Source organism: Schistocerca nitens, chromosome 4 (genome assembly GCF_023898315.1).
Source record: "Schistocerca nitens isolate TAMUIC-IGC-003100 chromosome 4, iqSchNite1.1, whole genome shotgun sequence".
Taxonomy (NCBI): Eukaryota; Metazoa; Arthropoda; class Insecta; order Orthoptera; family Acrididae; genus Schistocerca; species Schistocerca nitens.
Genome location: NC_064617.1, coordinates 305,990,656 through 306,015,741, shown reverse-complemented (window position 1 = coordinate 306,015,741; position 25,086 = coordinate 305,990,656). Strand labels below are relative to the sequence as shown.

The following is a 25,086-nucleotide window of genomic DNA, read 5'->3' as shown; positions in this document are numbered from 1 at the left end:
GCACGCACAGAAGAAGCTATTGTAGTCAAGACTTTCTCAAAGGGAAAAGAAGAATTAAATCAAGTATCCAGAGGAAACAACATTGATAAATCACTCTGTGATGTCTCTGAAGATGGCAGCATGTCACTTATCATATAATTCAAAAATAGTCTCACCACCAAAACTATGTGATTGACAAAATTTTAGGCCATGTATAAGATTTGCGGACTATGAACTGGATACTGTTTAAAGCAGTAATAATTCGAACTTTGGAATGAGCAGTGAAGTTGAGGACATTTCTATTTCACATGCCATGAAACACAAAAACTGGTGTAATGCAACAATGTCTGATGAATACAAACTTTTAACATAATTGAAAATGTGGACTCTTTTTAAAACTTCCAAAGAATGTAAAACTTTTAACCTGCATCAGGTTTGTGTAAAAGCACACTGGATGTTATAAAGCCAGACTATTTGCAGGAGGTTTTGAGCAATAGGAAAATCTATATTACTCAGAAACTTTTAGTTATGAATCAATTAGATTGTGTCTTAGTCTTGCAGTTATAAGTAAAATTAAAACAACAGATTTTTATGCAAAGGCAGTATTTCTATACTGTGAGCTGCAAGAGGAGATCTTACCTACAACAATGATACAAGTAGAGTTTGTTAGTTAGGAAGAGTTTAAATGGCCTAAAACACCATCCAAAGAATTGGAATGAGATACTGTCATATTATCTAATGACATAAGGATTTGTAAAGACCAACAGTGTTCCTTGTATCTGTTACCATCAAGCATCATTATAGCACTGTTTACTGATAATGGACTACTTATTGGAAGGAAGGCAGATACTTTTGAACAAGTTGAATCAAAAGTTTGAAATAACATTTGAGAGAATCTTTCAAAATCAAATGTCATATCTTGGAAAGGAAATTAAAATAAGTTCACATGGAATTTTTGTAAATCAAATTATGTTTACAGAGGAAATCCTGAGACTTTTTCAAGAGGATTTAATAATAAACCAATGGTTAGTCACTCGAAAATGGTAAACACGTTTTTCAGTGCCTAAGTGAACTATCGAATCTGGGAAATTCTTTGATGAAGACTGAACATTGCTTCCTATGCTTACTGTGATTATGATGGGATATCTCAAAAATATGCTACATCAGCAGAGTTTTTATCATCTTAGGAGGGCATACTGTCTGGTGCACTTGAAAGCAAGTCTTATGACAACATCAAAGCTGCAGCAGAGAACAGAACTGCTGCTGCCTTTTCGATCCACAATAAATATTGGATATGACACTTTGGACAACAACTTGGAATTTCAGGTTTGAATCAACCGACAGAAATATATATTGAAAATCAAGTTGCCATATAGGTTGAGGAATACCTATGGGGAAAAAAAGAGTCAATAAACTTATTGAAATTTCACACAATTTCATTCAGCAACACATAGGAAAGACTTTCAAATTAAACATGAACATGGTGTGAGCTAAAATCAACTTGCTGACATACTGACTAAACCCCTGACTTGTAAAGTGTTTGCCGGCCACGGTGGCCGAGCGGTACTAGGCACTTCAATCCGGAACCGTGCGACTGCTATGGTCGTAGGTTCAAATCCTGCCTCGGGCATGGATGTGTGTGATATCCTTAGGTTAGTTAGATTTAAGTAGTTCTAAGTTCTAAGGGACTGATGACCTCTGATGTTAAGTCCCATAGTGCTCAGAGCCATTTGAACCATTTGTAAAGTGTTTGGAGAATTAAGAAGTAGAATAATTAAAAATAGTGCTGAGAGTTAATTACTTTTATTTATTTATGGTTTTATCATTACATATTGTGTCTAATGTTTATGTTCACATTTCTTGTCTTTTTAGGTAGTGTTTTAGTAATTACTCATTGGTATGTCAGTTAGTTATTCTTTTTAAACATGTTGAATGAGAATGTGATCTATTAAAGTTTACTCTTTTGAACACTGTTCAAACAGTTGCTTCTGTTAGGGCAGAAAATACAAAGGGTAGGCAAAATCAAGTCATACTACAGACAGAGGCGGAAAGAGAAACGAGACTGACAGAAAACCATAGGAAATGTGACAAGGGTATTGTCTAGCTCATAAGACATGTTGCAAGGAACTCTCTCTCTTTCACAAGAGTACACAGCAAGGAACTGGCACAGCAGTTAACAGGCTGTTAAGCAAATATAGCAGAATGAGGAGAAGACATGCGATCATTACAAACTGAGCCTTGAGTCATAGCCACATGCCAGCTCCATTTAAATACTCCAGCTCTCATCATGAGTTGATTATTGGGATTGATGGCAAGCACAGTAATAGCACTTGATTTCATGATTACGGTACTGTAGTGAATATATGTCCTAGATGCTTCAGCACAGTTTGTGAACTAGCCAAAGATGCATTCAAGATGACCAACTCTATGCTGCTCGCCACTCATCGCCTACTGATGGAGAAACTGACTGTCTTCCAACAGCATCACATTGCAGAATGCTGCCAGTATGATACTTCAATGCAGAAGCTAGTAACAGGGCCTCCTGGGGTCCACTTTCCTGTTCAACACACAGGTGCCTCCAGATGTTGAAACCTACCAAGGGTAAGGAGGAGATCAACCGACTACATGACTACCGACACCATGTGCATTACAAGTCACCAAAGTTCACTGTAGAATTCAGAGTGGGACCAAGGATACTCCAACAGCCAACATGAAACCATTCCGTGCTGGACACTGGTCGCAGCTGCTCACCAGCAGCATGCTGCAGTGCCAGGGATCACTAACACTGCCTGGGGATGCAGACACAGAGCTGACTCAATGGACGTCAGCTAGAATTCAATGTGCAGCTGAATGATCAACAGATGAGGCTGGTGCAAAAGAATGACAACTTGTAAATTGTAAACTTGTAAACTGCACTGCAATAATGTATTACTAGCATCATTGACACTTCACAGGTTCCCAATAGCTGTCCCGGTTTCACACAGATGTGTCTCCGCTCAGCCCTCCTTACTTATCCTTAAAATCAGTCAAGGCTACTGCATAAATGACCTGCAAGTGAATTTTTTTGGTAACACTGCATAAATGACCTGCAAGTGAATTTTTTTGGTAACATCAGAATTGTTCAATGCTTGCCCACAGAAGCATAAGGAGCAGTCAAATGAAAACAAGGCAGATGAGAAAAAAAGTAAGTAAATTGTTAAGTTTTTCAAAAGTAATTGCCATAACCGATAATACATTTATCCCGCTTTGAGAAAATATGGTTAATGACTTCATGGAAAAATGTTTGTGTTTGCCTAATCGCACGAACCCACAATACAAATAGATCAATACCAGATTCCTGAATATTTATGAAATATTGGTAGCATGAGCTCTCACACTAAAGTAAGTTTTACGGTATAACATAATCAATAATTTTATATGTCACTGGTACATTTGCCTGATACAGTCAAGTTTGAAACTATGCTGTAATCAAAAACCGATATGCATATTTTTTCAGTTTCAAACTGTGTTATCAAATACTAGCTATACAGTTTAGTTATTTTTGAGAATAGTAATCTGTCAGAAGTTAGTAAATAAATGTAATTAATGTGTAATTTAAAAATATTTTCACATTATTATTTGCAAAGTGTATTTTATTAATTTTGAATATAAAAAAATACTTCTAAGTAAATTCTGGTTGTAAGAAACTTGTTATTGTGTTTTGTAGTAACAAAATCTCTAAGCAGTTTACCAACATTCTACAAATATTGGTTATAATTTCAGTTTTGTTCATGTCTAAAGTAAACAATGTAATGGTCATCATGTACTTATAGACAGCAGCAGCACCTGTCGTGGGCAGTCAGTTAGTTGGTCAGAATATGGTTATGCTCCATGTCAGAATAATTCATATTTTTATCATGTATTTTCAGAGTTATGTGAAAAGAAGTGAGCGTAATAAACACCAAAAATAGTTTTCTGAAAACATAGTGTCATCAACAGTACCTAGAGAAGCAATTTCACACAGAGGATTATTGCAAGCAGACAGCAGATAAGACACCCCAGTTCGTTAAAGCCAACACCAAAAATCAGATGAGTATTTACAACTTTTCTACTTCATGATGTGTACCTGTAAAAAAAGGGCTTGTCACTTGAGTTTCATATCTTAAATTTCAATTTGATTATTAGTCTCATAACAAGCTGACTTTGAAACTAAGGAACCATGACTGTACCCACGTGGCACCTCTTTGTCCGAAGCAAATACACAGCCACAAATATCATTCTTCAGTTCTCCACAAATATGGAAATCACATGGGAAGAGATTGGAACTATATTGAGGCTGTGTAAGGGCTAGCCAATGAAGCTTCGGCCACATAGTCGAAGCAACCTAGGCAACAGAATGAAGCCATCTGTCAACATTTGGAACACTTGAACTTCATGGCGTGCTTCAATTTTTGCAAAGTGTCCATGCCTTACACATCACCCATACAGTTCCGATCTCTCCCCATGTGATTTCCTTATTTTTGAGCACTGAAGAAGACATTTGTGGCTGCCGAGTTGCTTCAGACAAAGAGGTGTAAGCCTGGGTTCAACCATGGTTCCATAGGCAACTGCAAACATTTTACCATGAAGGCATTGACCATCTTGTCTCACGGTGGGATAAATGTATTAACAGTTATGGGGATAACGTTTGAAATAATAAACAGTTTATTTACTTTTTTCACATCTGTATCATTTTCATTTGACTGTCTCTTATATTTAGAGAGATTGAAGCATCCAGTATGTACACATTGTGCTGTATATTATGAGACCTTATAAAGCATTTGATACTTTCATTTCTTTCTGTGGACATGCAGTATGACTTCAATGAATATGTAGATAAATACAAGGTCTTGGAGGAATGTTGCGGCACTGTAAATGTTGAGTCATGACTATGCACAATGTTTCTCAATATGACAACTGGGAGTACAAAGTATATTTTTTTGACTAGATGAATGACTTTGTGAAACCAGCCATCTGGCTCCTGACTTCATCAAAGCACACAAATCATTGCAAACTAAAATTGTATACTTTCTGCAGTACATGATGATTCAGTTATCAGTGGGGTAAATGACACTGTACGGGGATACCACAGACGACTGTCCATAGGGTTTTGCAAGTTGATGATCTTTATCTTTACCACTACTCTGTGATTCAAAGTAAACACCCAGAAGACCACCATAACAAACTAGAATTCTGTAATTGGTTATGGCAACAGTGCAATGATCAGCAAGATTTCCTAACGAACATTTCTGAAACTGGTGGAGTTAAATGTACTACGTCAAGTATTGTGAACGTATTTAACACATATCACTAACATCAGAAAACTTCCGTTGATCATGTTAATAGTGATTCCAAATCAATTGGCCCATTAATGAATAAAATATTCTTGGTTTATGGGTCATGTCAGTTTGAATAAAACACACGAGCTATCGATGGCTGTGTCTGCCATTGTCTTCAGGAGTAAAAACCACTACCTTTTAGAGAGGGTCGAACTGATGTATGTACAGAAAGCAGAGTTGGCCAGCACATGGTAGCTCCAGTCTGCCATGGGACCAATGTTGTCAGATGGTGAGCAGGGCCAGTGCCTCCTTTTAATCTGCTGCTCCCATAAAAGTGACATCAGATGCTTGACACTTATAGGGAGCCAGGAGTGGCAGTTCCAAACATGGCACTGGCCCCTCACACCACCTGACATTATTGGTCCCAGGGCAGGCCAGTGCTGCTATGAGCCACCCAACTTCACTATTTGTTTATTAACAATATTATATGGACTTGCAAACATTATTATGTCAATATTAACTGAAAGTAATAGTGATTCTGTTAACATGTCCGTGTCAGGTCAAGCTCTGTCCAATAGTAATATGTAAGGCTAAGAGCAGTGTTATATGTTTACGCTTACATAAAGTTACTTATCAGTGTGAAGTCTCACAGTATTTCTGAATTCACTGTGATCAGCAAAGGTAAGCTTTTGCTTGAAGAATGCTGTCACTCGTATTTGAATTTCTCATGGACACACACACACACAAATGCGTGCACATGCATGCGTGAAACTGTTTGTGATACTGACTGAAAAAGACATGTTGGATGGCTTGTGCTTAACCACAACTTCCCCCTGAGCAAATGGTTCACCCATATCATTTGTACAATGTAGTCAGTGCAGAAAAAGCTGATATCCTGGCAGTAGTTTTATTTAAAGGGAGACTGCAAATTTGACACATTTGGATCCAAGATGAAGAGTGTGCCAAAACAATATAGACCTCCTGAGCAACATTATTCACAGCTATACACTATGTTTGAATTGACAGCAATTGTTCATTCAGCTATGATAACCACTTACACTCACATGTTGTAAAATTCACAATTCTGCAACATCACTACCAACTGGAACTATTTTGAACAGTGCCTGTAAAGTGGTTCACCAATTTTATTTACATGTAAAAACTTCTGACTGGTAATGAGCTACACTTACTTATCAGTCCTACTGCACATCAACATGGAAAATACATTAATATGTGCAATTGTAATAACATCCAATTGGATGTTGTGAGCCACCAGGTATAAGGTCTGTAGAAGTGTATCAGTCATTGCCTATGCCAGTTTTCTACAGTGATACATACGCACATTATGTGACAAATTGTGCGATTCCTTGTACTATGCTTAATATGCTATTCGAATTCTGCATGTATCCACTGCCGCTGGACATTGGCTTGAACTCAGATTGTAACAGATGTTCTTCACATGATTTGATGAGTTAGCTAGCTGCATGACAACTAGCAATGTTCGCAGTGAAGAAGGTTTCACTTCTATACACATAGGTAACATTTGTTCAGTAAGTGTCAATGTGGTCATGATCAACCAGAACATTATGACCATAAATATATTACCGATATAAACCCGTCCAGGCAATAGCAGCATCACCTGGCAAGGAATGACTGCTAATCAGACACAGGTACGGTACATATAGTACCAGTGAGCATGCTATTTGTGTGCAGAATGAGGAAGGTGCACAATCTATCTGAGTTTGACCGAGGGCAGATTGTGATGGCTTGGAGGCTTGCCACGAGCATTTCAGGAACTGCACAACTTATCAGATGTTTCAGGAGTGCTGTGGTGAGTGTCTTCAATACACGGCAAAACTAAGGTGAAACCATGTCCAGACATTGTGGGGCTGGGAGGCCAGCCCTTATTACAGATATCGAATGTCGTAGGCTGGGGCCACTGTTAAAACAGGACAGATGGTGAATTGTGGCAGAATTAACATCAGACTTTAATGCTGGGCAGAGTACAAGTGTGTCTGGACACAAAGTGCACCAAAAATTGCTAACAATGGGCCTCTGCAGCTGACGACCCATGCATGTGCCAATTTTAACGCAACGACATTGACAACTGAGAGGGAAATGGGCACTTGACCATCGGCACTGGAAATTGACGCAGTGGTAGAGCATTACATGGTCTGATGAACCCCTATAGCTTCTTTACCAGAATCCATTGTCTTCCGAGGGTACAGCTCATTGACAAGTGTGGGATGTGGAAACGCTGCTTCCATTATGCTTTGCGGAACATTCACATGGGCATCTATGAGTCCAGTGGAGCTTCTACAAAGCATCATAATGGCCAAGGAGTAACATACACTAGTTGCAGACTAGGTACGCCACTTCATGACAATCATGTTTCCTGACAGCAGTGGCATTTTTCAACAAGGTAATGCGCCATAAGGCCAGGAGTATGATGGAGTGATTCAAGGAACACAGTGGTTAGTTCCCGTAACTCGTCAGATCTGAACTTGATCAAACATGTCTCAGATGTGACTGAGCACAGTGTCAGAGCTCATCGCTCCCTGCCCCCTCCACTCCCACCACACAGGGATTTACGGGAATTAGATGACTTCTGTGTGCAGATGTGGGCCAGCTCCCTCCAGCAACCCACCAAGGCCTCATTCCTTCCATGTCATGATGTGTTACTCCTGTTATCTATGCCAAAGGTGGACATACTGGCTATCAGGTATGTAGTCATGATCAGTGTATACATTAAGCACACAACAGCGGATAAACTTCGCCCATTTAATACAACTGAGGAAGAAGCTAGTTTTTATGTTTTCTTAAATACTGAATTTCCTGCTGATTTACTACATTAAACTTAGCTTGAGTAAGCAGAAATACTTTCTAATAATTTACCAGTAGTTAGTTTCTAACAGCTGCTTCACTTTGTTAACATAGATCTTCACACATTTCACATCCCTGAAGGCTCTCCTTGATGATGGGATCTACAGAAAATTATGTATGAATGAATATACATGTTTATTCTACAGGGAATGGGAGATGTGCCTGCTTACTAACAGGAGGAGAGAGTAGTAAAGTAAAAGGGAGTATTTTGAGTCATTGCACCCGCTCTAGCCTGGATGTCTGGACTGATTCATTTTGAGAGGGTATTATAAAACCATTCTATCCTCTCCTGATGCTAACTGATCCACAGCTGTAGTCACTGGATCTTCATATCCTGGGTACTGGCATCAGGATGGAGCTGACATCTAAGCTGGACCAACACAAGTTCTATCAGGGACAGATCTGGGGCTCTTGCTGCCACAGGGGAACCTCAACATTACGTAGACAGTTCACACAGACATGTGCGATGTGGAGATGAGCTTTGTCCTGTTGAAAAATGACACCACATTACTATCCCTTGAGAATTAACACATGAGGACACAGGATGTCTGTGGTGTACCTTTGTGTCCTCACAGTTCCCTCAGTCACTAAAACCTGTGACTGAAGTCATAACCGCTGGCTCCCCACACCACGACACCAGTAGTAACACCGCTGTGACTCTCCAAAACAATGGCAGAATTTGACCTCTTCCCATGTTGCCACCATATTCACTGACGATGACTATCTCAGATAGTGCAGAACAATGACTCAACGCTGAACACAATGTGACACTATTCATCAGCAGTCCACACTTCCCAGTGATGGCACCTCTACATGGCACCTTTTCAAATGTATCTGTTTGTGTGGTGGTGGTAATGACAGCCCACAAATGGGATAGTAACTCCCTAGTCCAGTTGTTACAAGTCTCCGACTGAAGAGGTGGCCTGGTACAGAATGTTCCAAGGTGCCCACTGCTTCTTCTCAGATGAAAGGCACAGACAAGAAGGGTTTACAATGTGCTTCGTCCACAATACGTCAACTTCCCTTGTGGTGGTAGTATGTGTTTGACTGGTACCTTAATGAGGAATATGCCTGCCCTCACATTCCCATGGAGTTCAATATCTGACCACTCACAAATATGGATATCACACAATTCGATAAGCCAGCCAAATGGAGATACACAATGAGGCACATTTCAAACTCTGTCAGGTGTTATAAGCTGTCTCACATGAGTATATGGCATCTTGTTTCCTTCAAAAGTGATCTCTCAACATCTGATACTGTCCACACCATTTATATACTGTATAGGCCTGATACCGACATTAAATATGAACAAAACTAATTCCGCCTGTCACAAAGAATAAACACATAAATGAGAATAATCAATGTTTGAAAATATTATATAATTGGATAGATAAAAAATCTACTTACCAAGTGACAGCAGGAGAAAACACACACAAAAGATATGGAAATGTTCAAGCTTTTGGAGCCAGTGGCTCCTTCTTTTGGCAGAAGGCAAAAGAAGAGGGATGCAGAAAAAGGACTTGAAAGGTTTAGAAAATGGAGAGAGTTCCAAAAATGTCTCTCAGAACCCCAGGTCAGGGAAGACTTGTCGCATGGGATGAGAAGGAAAGAAAGAATGACTGTTGCTGCTTGCAGAGGACGAGATTTGAAAACATAACAGCTTGAGGATGGAAGATAGGGTAATAAGCAAGACAGAGATTACTGAAAAACATCATGCAACAGTCAGTAAGACTAGAAAGCTAAGTGCATTAGACGTAGCAGATAGGTTGGAGGGGGGGGGGGGGGGGAGGAGAGGGAAGTGGGGACTGTTATGTTGTAGACCATGGTCTCCATCAGGATACTGTATGTTGCCAGTACCACATGTTATCAGTCAGAAAGAGTGGGCACAGATGCAAGGTGTACATCTACATCTTCATACATACTCCACAAGGCACTGTATGTTATATGGTGGAGGTTATCTTGTACATGTACTGGTGACACACAATATCCTGTTGCAGAGCATGCTCTACGACATGACAGCTGTGACCTCAGTGCCTATGTCACTACACACACCATCTGGATTCTCCGTCTTTATACCAGTTTCTCAGGTTGGAACTGGCATTACAACATGTACTTGGTTCCCACAACACATCTCGCCTACATTAATGTTAATTTCTGTGGTCTCAGAATTTATGTTCAGTAATTATTCCTTTTATTTGCTCTGTTATTTGCCTATAACTTTTATTTTCAAATCTGACCCCCCTCCCCTATCTACCACATATAATGCATTTAGCTTCTAGGCCTTACTAACTCTTGCACTATGTGTTTTCTTCAGTAATATCTGTCTTGCTTGTTACCCTGTCTTCCACCTTTTGAGTTCATGTTTTCAGATCTACTCAGTGCAGGTATCAACAACAAGCAGTCCTTCTTTTCTCCTCATCCCATCTGTTAAGTCTCTGATCCAGTTACATTATGTCACAGAGAATTGTAACTCTAATTATTTACAAACCTGCCAATAGAGTGTACCTGTAAAAGTTACACTGATATTTGACCATGTCTTCTGGGTGTTTCACTTTTTTTGTCTGACAATGTACAATGTCAATTACATGAGGAACAAAAATCTCATAATGCGGTTGCATCTCACCATTTCATGCAGTGATATCATGTGTTCTTGCCTACACTGCTGGCGAGGACAAAATTGGGAACACAAGAGGAAAGTGCAATGCCAGCATTGGTAATGTGTGTATTCTTTCCATTGAAACAGAAAGAAGTTCTGGTAACACTATGTCATTACTTTTATAGTGGGCTCGGTGATCTAGCAGCAAACTGCATGCCTGGAAGCCAAGAGGTTTGGAATCGAATCCCGACTGGACGATGGAAATTTTCAGTCCGCCTTCAATCTAGACTGCATTTCTCAATAATGTAAAGAGTTGCCAGGAACAACATGTGGTTTTTATTCCATATTAAACTGTAGGTTCCTCTTTTCCATATTGGATAACTGGAGGCACACACAAGTCGCTGTAGTGGTGTCCAATTGAGAGACTTGTGCTCAGCTATGGAGCCTCATGCAATGTTATTATTATTATTATTATATTTTTGATGAAAAAGCCCACTGCTAATCCAGTCTTCTGTGCTTGGGCACATACTCAAATCATAGTACTTTGATGTTGCTCAAACTGAGTTAACTGGTCTTAACCCTGAAGTACAACAGAATCACATTATCTTCACCACACCAATATCCTATGCATTTGCTGTGATGTAAAACACTGCAACATCTGCTGTGCATCCTTTCATCTGTTGCTCATTGTAAACTGGCTTTTATTTTTATAACACTTAGGTTAATATCATTCCATGATAATATCACCTAGAAAAATTGTATGTTACTTTTATGAGATAAATGGCAGTTGCTTAATGCAACTGAGGAGGAAGCACTGTTCTTTGAAGCAGTGACTTTCCTGTTGATTTTACCAGTTTAAATGTGGGTTTAGTCAGTAGTTTAAAAATTGATGCAGTTTCTACAAGTTACTTCAATTTGTCAATTTATAACTTGACTCATTCCACATTCTTGTAGGTTTCTCGTAATGAAGGGATCTACAAAACATTACGGTTCAGTGAATATATAAATTAATGCTGTGTTTCTTTAATGTTTTTGGTGATGTCAAGAAATGTAACTGTGACTATTGCTTTAAAAAACAGGACTCAACCAAATGTGTATGACTGTGGTTCAGTCAGAGGAGGGAACTGACCTATTTGCCTGTTGATGGCAGAATTTCTCTACATGAAGTATTCATGACAAATGTTCAGAAAAAGGGATTTGCACAGACTGATTCTGAGATGTGAACATTTCATAATTATTACAATTGCAGTATTTTACATGGAATGAGGAAATTACACCTTAAACTATTTGCACTAGTCCTTCAGTAGGTAGTCTTTAAACTCATACAATTTTCCATACATCATCAGGGCATGCACATTAGATAATGCATTTCTGCCATTTGGGCTCCAGATCTGAAGTGAACATGAAACTTGTTTAAATGTTCTGAATATCATCACACCGTTCAAAAGCAATTTGTAACTACTAATTTCTGCAAATTTATTTCACTGTTTGTACAAATATGGATATACATAAACTTACCAGAATATTTTGGAAATAATAAATCTTGGATAACATATTTGGTGACAGATTTACTTCCAGTTGCTAATGCTGATGAAATTGACTCATGTAACTCATTAAGTAAATATGTACGAACATAATATACTACATTCTTACCTGGCTGTCCACTGACCTCCTTTGCTGTCAGTGAGTGTATGGTTCTGACTCTCTCTGCCAGTGGTCGCCGATGTAAAACTCTTATAGGTGTCCACTGCTGCAATTGCAAGGGAGCTGCACTCGATAAGCAATCTAATTTCTCCTGAAGCAATGGTACATCATGGCAGATACAAAGGGCTTCATACAGTTTCTGTTTCTCTTGCTCACCTTTCTTGAGCTCTGCCAAGCACTCCCTGTAACAATGTTACACTTTAAGCAGAAGAATACTGAGTGCAACACAAAAACTAGAATACAGACATAAATGAATGTTTAGTATGTTACTGACTGTAACTTTGTAAAAGGATTTCTTTTCTTCTTGTGTGATACAGTCTTAAGTCAATATGACTCTTCTTTCCTGCTAGAAAATCTTTTTTATACTGATATCAAATTACAATAAATAATTACATATGTTGGAGAAACAAACACTTCTGCACAGTTGTTCTATAAACCTATCTCAAGAGTATTACAAAGTATTTGACAGTGAAACCAAACATTAATGTGGTCAAGTTTTATGATGCATTCTACTTTTTGTCATGTCTTGTTCATAGGTTTACTCCACACTACAAGTCAGAAGGAATACTTCTATATAAAGAACCTATAACAGAGACATGCAATATATAGTTGCTGCGTGAGGTCTGGTCCATAACAGCAAGAACTGGGGCTTGTTTCATCACCTCCCTTCCAAAATTGGAGGAGGAGGAGGATATTAGTGTTTAACGTCCCGTTGACAACGAGGTCATTAGAGACGGAGCGCAAGCTTGGGGGAGGGAAGGATGAGGAAGGAAATCGGCCGTGCCCTTTCAAAGGAACCATTCCGGCATTTGCCTGAAGCAATTTAGGTAAATCACGGAAAACCTAAATCAGGATGGTCGGAGACGGGATTGAACCGTCGTCCTCCAAAATTGGAGTGCCTTAACTCCAAAAATAGGAAATAGCTCTCTAGCACACTTCTCTCTCACTATGTAACAGTTTCACCTCCCTCTGCTCCCATTCGCCCCCAGCCTGTATCTCCTAGTACTTCCTTTATTTTCTTCTGCAGCTTATTTCCTCCTTTTATATATTTACCATCTACATTAACTTTTTACATCAGTATCAGTCTTCATTTTCAGTATTTATTATTTAATGTTGTTTCTTACTTCTTTTAACAATCTTTTTCTCATAATTTGTCTGCCTCTATTTACCATCTCTTTACATATTCACACGGAGACTTCTTATTTCAAATTTAGGTCTCTTGTCTGTAATACCAACTATCTAAAGAGCCGTATATTACTCTGGTTTCCAGATCTCTTTCTCAATAAATTGTTACTTTCAAACCCTTTCCTGGAACTTATGACTCTCTTGATTTACTTTCCCTCCAAATGCTGTAAGCTCTACTTTCTTCTTTTTAAATATGGGAATGGGGAATTCCGATATAGTTGATGTGCGAGTAACCATACCATACAGCAATTAATAAATAAATTAAAGATTAATAAGGCTTGTTGTGAAGACCTGATATACACTGAGTTATTAAAGAATAGATGACCACAACCACAACTGTAATTAGAACTACAGTCTTTAATAGAAATGATCTGTAAGAGCGAATCCATACCAGCAGACTGATAATATGTCCCCTATTCAAGAAGAACAATCTCCTTGTGAGTGATAACTATGGAGGAGTTGCTTTATTGGATGTCTCTTATAAAATCCTATCAATTTGCCTATTAAACAGACTGATCCCAATAACTGAAGGACCAGTTGGGGACTACCAGTGCAGTTTCTGCAGAAATGGATCCACATTAGATAATTTACACACTCTAAGGCAAACAATAGTCAAGGTAGATGTCCACATATTACTTCTAGATTTCAAAAAGACCTATTATAACATACACCAACATAAACTCCTGAATGTAATGAGGGGTTTTGAAATACCCTTGAAGTTAGCAGATTAGTTAAAATGTGTATAGATGAACCTTTTGTCATATAAAGACACATGTGAGTGAAATGGAAAATTTTAAGGTGTACAATGGACTGAACAAGGGGACGCCATTTCATTTACTTGATTTAATGTCATCTTCGACAATTGACAATTTGCTAAAAGTAATCCACAAGGGATCCAGCTGCATGAGGTGAACATTATTAGACTTACTATGCAAATGATGTAGCATTAATAAGTGTTTCCACACCAGAATTAATCAAATTGATGCAAAATTATTACAAAATTGCTGAGAAAACAGGATTACATATTAATGAAAAAAAGAGAACATCTAGTCAAAAGAAAGAAAATCCACATTGATGCACCTTTGGCTGTAGATGGATTAATTTTTAAGACAGTGGACTGCTCCAATTACTTAGTTAGTCTTTTTAGCAACAACAACAGAATGGATATAAAAACAGATGCCTGTCTAACAACAGTGAACAAAACACGTTTTCGTTCAGTAAAAATCTTAAGGAAAAAGAGTTCTTAACTTTAAAATCTGCTTGTTCCTATCAACTGTTATACTGGTAACACTATAAGGACATGAATCATTAATATTTAGAAGGAAAGATGAAGAAAAACTATTAATATTTGAAAGACAAATACTAAGGAATATTTTCAGACCTGTATACAATGAAAATAACATGGACTGGAGGATAAGAAAAAAAAATAATAATAATTGCAAGAGCAGTGCACACAACGTAATAAGGGCGAAGTGTTACAGGAGAGAAGGTCAAACTAGGGAGGCCATACAGCAAAAATAGTATACTACAAAACAATAGATGGAATGAGAGGAAGAGAAGACTCACGATCAGGTGGCAAGATAACACTGGGGAGGTCACAGGTAGGATGAACACCAATGCCAATGGACAAACAGTGCACTCAACAGAAAGAAACAGAAGATCCTCGTACAGCCCTTGCCACGTGCAAAGTAAAATAAGTAAGGATGAGCAAACCAGAAAGGAATATAAATCCATTGAGTACATATAATTCTAGTCACCAAACAGAGGCAGCACAGAGCAGCAGACATGTAGGAAATGTCAATATGTGACTCAACGTTTGGACAAAGTCCTTCAGCAGAGAGCTAGCATGCATACACAGCCACTAACTATCCTTATGCAACAACTTATTAATCTGTTAGCTCTCTGACACATGACTGTCTTAAAACTCAGCTTTAGCCTATCTGCTGCTCCACATATTGTCCTTTTTGGAGCATTCTCAGTGCAAAATCCTCTTCCATTCTTCTATTAAAACTCTTCCTTTCCACTATATTAAATAATTATTTTTACACAAAATTCTTTATGTCTCTGACTCAGTTATATTCTATTCATTTGTATTCAGCACTCAGTTATAAGTAGTGTACAGTAACATGATGTTTTCCTCTCTTCCTCATAATCAGATGAAAGATGTTTGTGGAAAAACATTGTTTAGGCAGTTACCATGCAGAAGACTTTCCACTGTGCCCACACTGGTTTGATGAGCGTACAGTCGGAATGGGACATGCAAGACAGAATGCCACCAAGGTGCGACAGGGACTGGGAGTCTCCACAAGCTGTGAAGGAGTCACTTATGCTTTGGTGTCATGTCTTGACAGTATTTTGGAAGGCAGAAAACAAGAGGCATTGCCTACAACAACAACACCCAGAAACAGTTGAAAGAAGCTGAACAGATATGTCATTCTCTTCTGTTCTGCTCGGAAATTTGATTTGGAGATGATATTCTGATTAATAAGAGATCTGTTTGCCCAGTGTTGTAACTGTTACATAAGAGCAACAAAATACAGAAGAGTTCTTTAAAAAGCAGTTATGTCATTTTGTAACTAGAATACTTCAAAGCTCTCTTCCAGTTCTCGACTGCATAGGGAGAAGAAGTAACGTGGGAAGAGTTGGTGGCACTGCATAGCAGGTCCATTGCATCAAGAGAATTCTGGAAATGTGACCACACCAATAGTATCAGGGTGAGAGATCATAGGGAAGCGAACAAGTCTTCAGGGTTCAGTACAGCTACAGAGTGGCACCGTTACACACCATTTTGGCACCCTAAGTACAGGACGTGGATAAGACGTGCAAAGAGAAGAGAGTTTTACCACAAATAAGAATAAGTTTCAAAAAGCAGCTGTAGAAAATATGACATTGCCTACAGCAGCTGAAGTAAACGGCGAAGAAGACATAGGCAAGCGCACACTGTGTTATTGCCCAATGTAATTACAATATTTAAGTAGCAATTTTTTGATCTGGTAAAAACAAAATAAGTGTGAATTATCACAACAGAAGGGATAAATGAGATTAGTTGACCAAAGCAACCAGGTCAACAACATGAAATATTTACATGTTGAAATAACTGTCAACAAAAGTCAAGAAACATTATGTCGATGAAACAGAAGATTTTGATGCGGTGATCTCGAGGCTACAAGTGCAGCAGTGATCCCTGAGAGTGCCTTTGCAGCAGCCAACCAATGCAATAGCAGTGCAGCCTCACTTTGCAGTGTGGTGGCCATTTACTTAATTACACAATAACCACACAGTTACTGATCATGACATTGCTTTGCCCTCGCACAACACAGCAACAGTGTGCAATTTTCCCAATTAGGTGAGCTGTAAACAGCCCCAAGCTGCTTTTTTTTTCTTTTTTTTTCAATAAATGTTCAACTAATCTTAAAACAGAGTCATGGGATTTCAGGGGCGAATGTGTGTGCTTTATTTCTTTGGTCTTAACAAAGATTTGGGATTTGAAATCATGGAAAGGTGTGCAGAGGAAAATGTCAGTATGTAACTCCTTATTATAATTAAAGATGTAAACCTTTTCTATGTCAATAAACTTGAGAACCTTATACTGCTGTAGTCAATGATTTACACAAAGTAAGATGCGAATTATCTGGTAGGACAAATCTCTTGTGTGTTTTCTTCATCTATAAAATTCTAACTATGTAATTATGAAGTAACTGGAAGTAAATAGTAGTTTGCGAAATTGAGAGAGGACAGAGGAAATGGTTCAAATGGCTCTGAGCACTATGGGACTCAACTGCTGAGGTCATTAGTCCCCTAGAACTTAGAACTAGTTAAACCTAACTAACCTAAGGACATCACACACATCCATGCCCGAGGCAGGATTCGAACCTGCGACCGTAGCGGTCTCGCGGCTCCAGACTGCAGCACCAGAACCGCGCGGCCACTTCGGCTGGCAGAGGACAGAGGAATGAACTTACACTGGTTGACAGGGTTTTCTTTGCAAAAAATTTGATTAGTGAGTCTACGGCATGTTGTTCACTGCATTCAGATATGCAGTCACTATTTTTTCATCTGGCACAAGTTTTTGTGACGGCTACGCTTTAAAATTTGATTTTAGAATTCTCTTTGACCTGTCATAGGAGTCTGATACTTCTTATGTAGTGATTTTAGTACCGTAGTATTTAAAGAAATGATGAGTAATGTCATGCCAAAGCACCACACGACAAGACTGTGCAGGTATGTAGTAAGTAGAGCTTTCTCTACCTTTATTTGACTTTCAGATTGACAACTGACAGTTTTAAATACTGAACAAAAAATACAAACAGCAGTATCAATGATGCCTTTGACATCCATACAAGGAGCATCAAGCACCACTCAAATCTCCACAGAAGATACACTTAAACTGGCTACTGTGAGCAACTGCTATAGAGGGTTCATCATACAAGGCGCTACAACCACCACCAGAGGACGCCCAACTTCCATCAGGACAGATAGTCTGAGGACACATTTCTACCCATACAGTAGGTTGTCTGGACTTAATAAATAGCACCGTCAATACAAATGTATACACCAGCATCCTTGTAAGGAGACTTATGACCACAAGAAGAGACTAGTTTGGAAATGTTTCCAGTTGCATTTTCCAAGATGATTCTGCTCCTTCCCACGGAGCTTGTAAAGCTTGTAAAAGAGAATATTTTGATTTTAAGGATTTTATAATGGCTACTACTTCTCTGGGAGACGAGAGTCTCATTTCAATTTTACTGAAGTTGTAGAGACTGGTCTCAGATATTTCCCTGCACTGTTTACTGAACCTGATGTCCCCTAGCTGTTGGAAACAGAAACAAAGTACCTGTTTGAGATGTTTGCAACATTACATGTGCTTGTTACCAATGTCTCATTTTATCTGTTCCTCTTCATTTTCAGTGCCACAAAGAAAGCTGTGAATGGAATATGCTAATAAATAATACAAATATTGACACTCAAGTTAGGAAAGGAAGACTGGTGTTTAACATACTGTCAGTGACAAGGTCATTACGAATGGAGCACAAGCTCAGAATGGGTAAGGATATAAAAAGGTAATCATCAAGCATGTCCTTTTCAAAAAAGAAACAATCCCAGCATTTGCCTTAATTGACATAAGGAAAAGCTTATAAAAACCTGACTTGGACGGGTGGATATGAACCTGTGCCTCCTTGCTCAATCTGTTAAAACACACATTCCACAAATAGCTAGATTATTACTTTCTCAGAATGAAACAACAGAGGATAACATCAGTAAGTGAATCATTATGGCCCTCTGCCATAAAATATATAAAAATAATAATATGTCTTACAGGCACATCAGGAGCACCTGATGATGCCAGCAAGGTACGTCAACAATTCTTTTGGCAGTCAGACATGGTTACCTGGCTGAAAATGCAGGAACAGAAAAAACTTCAAAAGGAGAGCACAAGATCTTGAAATCTGCAATTTTTTAAAACTTGGCTTTACCACTGCCAGCCTGTTGTTGTAGTGTTCATAATTTCCACTTTGTTCAAATTGGTCCTGCTGCCTCTCTTTCTCTCTTCATCTCCCTAGTATATCTCTCATTAAGTAATATTGTGGACATATATTAAATCTGTAGTGACTCTCACTATATACAGCGGTACAATATGGTAGACTGTATGAGAGTTCCACAGCTCCAAGCCGCATTGTGTTTATTCTTTGTTTTTTATTATTTAGTTATTCCTTGTTTTCATCTCACTGATACTGAATGTCATTCAGACTGCGTACTTCTGTGTAATTAATTTAAATGTGGAAGTAAATCTTTCCATGAGTTAACCACATATAATTGGCTTCGCCCAACATGATCACGCATAACAGTACTTAGCACCGGCTCCGATGCTCTGCGCCACATCAAAACTACGACTGTTACTCCCATGCCAGCCACATTGGTTCTTCATTCAGCACAAAGGTGAACACCTCGTCAGTGCCGACCAAGCCAGCCTCAAGTAATGGACTTATCAGCAGGGTTATGATCAAACCACCGCCTTTTTGGCAACATAACCCGCTGCTTTGGTTCGGGCAATTATAGAGCGATTTACAGCAGATAAAATGAAATACAGTTATGTGGTAGCTGAGTTAATACAAAATCTTGACTCATAAATCTAAGACATTCTCACTACACTTCTGGAAACTGAACGATATGTTGCTACAAAGAATACGTTGACCATACGACTGTCCCAGCCTGAAGCCAAATATCTGGAAAACCTTTTACAGACACAGGAATTAGGTGACAAAACTCCATCCCAACTACTTTGTCGCCTGCATACTCTTGCAAGTAATGCTGTCAATGAAGATGTATTAAGCAACCTATGGATATCTTCCTACTGGCAGTTCCACAAAAGATTTTAATGGTTCAGAGATCTGAAGGCATTAGCACAAACAACTGATTGGATCGCAGAAATGTATCAGATGACAAGCGCTGCGACAATGGCTACTGCACAAGACAGCACAACCTCAGCAACTTTGTTGTCACAACAGTCTCAATTAGCTGAGCTTACAATGCAAGTGACTGTGCTACAAAAAGCACATACAAAGCAATGCAAACATTGACAATCAAGGAGTTGAAATAGTTCACCAGTGACACACAACGTATACTGGTACCATAGAAAACTTGGCGAAGATGCATGAAAGTGTATAACACCATGTAAAGTGAATTGTGATGCGGATACGGTAGCAGCTGGAACAACACTATTTTTTTTGTTAAGGACTGCCCCACAAAAGTGCAGTACCTGATAGACACCAGAGCAGAAATATCAGTGCCTCCCATAACCAAGCTACCATGTCATAGCCATGATGATGTTTGCCTGTATGTTGTAAATGACACAGAGACTACGACAGATGGACACGTCACTTTACTACTCAACTTCAGAATGCATCTACCTTTGAGTGGTGGTTAACTGTGGCTGATGTATCACCCCCCATACTAGGAGCAGACTTCCTGGCATTCTACAATCTGGTACCAGACCTACATCAGCAGCGTTTAAGTGATGCAACAACGAACATGACTGCAGAAGGTAAGGTGAACTATATTGCTACTACAACAGTCGAAGTGATCACTGGGGACACAAAAATTACACAACTACTACAAAAATTCCCAGAGATCACAAAGCAATCACTAATTTTAACCCCTGTTCATCATATCCTCTCTACCCCAGACCCGCCCTTGATGTTTAGCACCAGATAAATTACAAATTATCAAACAAGTGTTTCGTAGCATGTTAGTTCAAGGCATTTGTCACTTTTCAAGTAGCAGCTGGGCAGCCCCTCTTCATGTGGTACCAAAAAAGAAGAATGGTTGGTGCCCCTACGGTGATTACCAGCAATGAAATGTGAGAACCATTCCAGGCAGATATCTTGTGCCACATATCGAGGACTTCAAGAGAAACAGACAAACAATTTTTACAACAATAGATTTGGTCAGAGCATACTATCAGATTCTGGTTGCTCTTGAAGATATTCCCAAGACAGCTGTCACTATGCCATTTGGTTTATTTGAGTTCATGTGAATGCCATTCAGGCTCTGCAATGCAGCACAGACTTTTCAATGATATAACCATTATGTCCACTTCTGAAGAGGAGCACATGCAGCATTTGATGAAGTTGTTTGATTATTTGCATGCACAAGAAATAGTAGTGAACCCATCAAAATGTATTTTTGGCATCAACGAAGTCCAGTTTCTTGGCTACACAGTGGATGCAAGTAGCATCTGACCACCACAAGACAAGGTGGAAGCCATATGTGGATACCCACAGCCAGTTACAACTCAGTAGTTGCAGATTTATCTTGGTGTAATAAATTTCTACCAGCACTTTGTGTCGAATCATGCATTGATAATAGCACCATTGAATGAACTCCTGATAGGTGCACATAGGGCAAACAATAGATTGCGATGGACAAGCAAGGCAGACCATGCTTTTAATGTTATCAAAACAGCAACAGCGGATGCAGCTCTACTAGCACACCCTCATCAAATGCGCTGTTAGATGATAAACCAGAGTTGGCAATCGCTTGCTTTTTTTTAACCAAAAGCTGTACCCTCACAACAGAAGTGGGTGACAGGCCATTGCAAGTCATGACAACCTACACTGTAGTAAAAAAAATTCAAGCATTCTTTGGAAAGCCGCCATTTCAGTATCTTTACAGGCCACAAGTTATTAACTTATGCTTTCAAAGTGAAGCCAAGAAAGGCATCGCCAAGACAACTGAGGCATACTGACTACATTGGCCACTTCACAACCAACATCATATATGTGCAAGGCAAACTTAATGTAGATACTGATTCACTCTCTCAGATTGAGGCATTGGCAGTAATCAAGCATGCATCACTGCACACTGAGGCCATAGATGCAGCTATTGATTTTGATGCTGTGGCATGGGTACAACAAGCTGATGAGGTGCTGCATCCAATGCTTGTGCAAAAATCAGGTTCCCAGCTATGAAGAGGAGCAATACCAGGCACAAATGTGCAGTTATACTGAGATGTCACCAAGTTAAAGCCTGGGCCATTTGTTCTGCAGCAATTTCAAACTCTGGCAATCACTTCAATACACAATCTAGCACATCCTGGAGTCCGAGGAACCACGACAAAGTATGGCCTGTCAAAAGAACAAAATCACACAACATGTCAAGGCACTGCTAGGTACATTTATACCGTCTAACCACTGATTTCACCATGTCCAAATGGATGTTGTAGTCCCTCCATCAATGTCGGAAGGCTGCAATTACTGCCTTATGATTGTGGAAAGATACTCGAGATGGCCAGAAGCATTGGCTACGGCAGACATCACTTCGGAGACAGTGGCAACAATGTTTTTCAGAGGATAGATTGTGTGTTTTGGCATATCATAGTAAACAATGACAGATCAAGGGCATCTATTTGAGGCATACCTCTTTAAGGCCCTTGCCACACTAAGTGTCAAGCGAATAAGGACCACTACTTATCAACCCGCAGTGAACGGCTTGGTGGAACCCCTACAATGACCACTGAAATCAGTCATAGAATGTCACACAGCAGACAAGTCTACTGATTGTTTTACTAGTATTGCAAACAACCTTCAAGCCTGACTCACAAGCCACAGTGGAAGAATTGGTGTACTGCCAATTGTTACGTCTCCCTGGAGATTTCATCTATGATATGGGCGATGAAATTATCGCAGTGTCAGACTTTGCCACCAAGTTGTGTTTACCACAGTTGCGCTTCACTGTACCAAACCAGCATTTTAAGATTCACGGTCAACAGAAAAAGGATTGGCACCGAGAAACATGGAGAAGGGAGAAGTAGCAACGAAAGATCCACCTAGCATGGCCAGCTACAGAGGAGGCTTGACGAACATTGTATGCTGCCACACAGGAAACACCCGCAGGCAATACCATTTTGCAACTAGAAGAACACATTGATCCTAAGGAGAAGCCCCTGAGTTTCGAGAAAGGCATGACGACCCAATCTGGATGGCGTATCAAATTTAATGAGACGTTCGCTGACACAGGAGGGGGGAACCGTGTAGTGACTCCCACTATATACATTCCGCAGTACAGTGGTGTAGACTGTATTGAGAGTTCCATGGTTCCATGCCACACTGTGTTTATTCTTTGCCTTTGGTTATATAGTTATTCCTTGTTTTTGTCTTGTAGAAATTCGATGTTGTGTGAACGGCATACTTCCATGAAATTAATTTATATGTGGAAATAAATCTTTTCATGAGATAACCACAAATCCATGCACAGGATCTCCTGGCTCATTCACTTTCATAAGTTTGCAGATAACTCCCTTCCCAAGTATATATGTCACGAATGGCACTGGGAACTTCTGAGAAAGGGTTTCACATTACTCTGAGGAACTTGTTTGTGATAAGCTGTGACTAATTTCAACAGTTTTGCTTTTCCAACATTTCAAATCATACTACCCATAAACTGAAAAGAATCCACCATTTGATCCTCACTCTACCCATCCCATTAATACCACCTTTTTTGTACGTCAGTGGCAAGGGTAGAGGTATGACATTTTAATTTTTTTATCTGTCTTAAAATATTATGCAATGGGAGGATAAGGAATAAAGAAGAATGGGAAGTATTATTGGATAACTCTGCTTGTTCTAAAGATTTCCTGTCCCATAACTGTATGCTGCTCCAACAATAACCACAGACACATGTTTTTCTTATGTATTCCCTTGTTATCAGACTTCAGTAATTTATGCCATGATTGTCCATTATATATTTCCTCAGAACAGAGAATGTTATTAAGTCCTTGCTTTCTCCCTATATTTCAGTTATGCATCAGTGTGACTGAAATTTCATATTTCTTTGAAATAGATCAGTAATCAATGCACATAGAGGCATGGGGTGACTTAGGGGACATACAACCTCTGTGCGCTGTTGACGACGCGTGCGGTGCGTCCCCGCCGGCCGACGTGGCTGCAGTATGCTCCCACAAGCAGCCTCGGCCTAACCGTAAACAACCCTCTAAGAAACTGCAGCAAAACTCCCGGCAACTTCCTTCATGTCTGCGTTGTTTTACGAAACATTCACGGGAGGACTGTCCCCAACGTTGGGCCGTGTGTCACAATTGCAAAAAGAAGGGTCATGTGTCTGCCGTTTGCAAATCCAACCGCATACATGATGTTCATGACCGTGACACTGATTCTGCTTCTGTGTTGTCTGTCAATTGCACTTCTTCCCTTTCAAGGAAGTTATTCCTCACTGTCCAAATCCTTGGTTGGGATGTTCGCATGCAGGTGGATACCGGTTCTGCTGCCACTATAATTAATTCTCAGACGTATCTTCAGTTGGGTTCTTCACTCCTATCACCTGTCACTCGGTAATTATGGACGTACAATAAACAGAAGATTTCTCTCTTGGGACAATTTAATGCTGAGGTATCTTACAAATCCATCATTCACACTGTTCCCATATTTGTGGTCGACCAGAGTAACGCACAGAATCTTTTTGGTTTCGATGCCTTTCGCGTTTTTGGGTTCTCCTTAGATGACTCTGTCAATATCATCTCTGATGCTATTCCTTATGCTCAATTGGATTCCTTGTCAACGACATTTTCGTCCCTTTTTTCTCCTGGGTTAGGCCGTGCAAATGACTTTGAAGCTCATATCATGCTCAAACCCACTGCTCGGCCTAAGTTTTTTCGGGCTCGGCCCATTCCTGTGGCCCTTCGTAAAATGGGAGCTGGATCGTCTCACTACTTCAGGGGTCTTGCTTCCTGTCACTTCCAGTGAGTGGTCCTCTCCTGTCATTGTCGTTGCTAAGCCCAATGGTGATATTCGTCTCTGTGGCAATTTTAAAGCCACTGTAAATGTGCAATGCCTCATCGACACTTACCCTATGCCCAGACCTGAAGAATTGTTCACTAAACTTGCGGGAGGCCAGTATTCTTCTAAAATTGACCTGTCAGAAGCTTAT

At 39.6% G+C, this 25,086-nt stretch overlaps 1 protein-coding gene across 1 annotated transcript in view; it reads right to left on the bottom strand.

Annotated features, from left to right (window-relative positions):
• LOC126252816 (tRNA pseudouridine synthase Pus10) overlaps positions 1-25,086 on the bottom strand; it is a 76,897-nt gene that overhangs the window by 38,381 nt on the left and 13,430 nt on the right. The window contains exon 7 of the mRNA XM_049953757.1: positions 12,412-12,644. Coding sequence (XP_049809714.1) covers positions 12,412-12,644 — 233 coding nt within the window. The remainder of the gene's footprint in view (positions 1-12,411; positions 12,645-25,086) is intronic.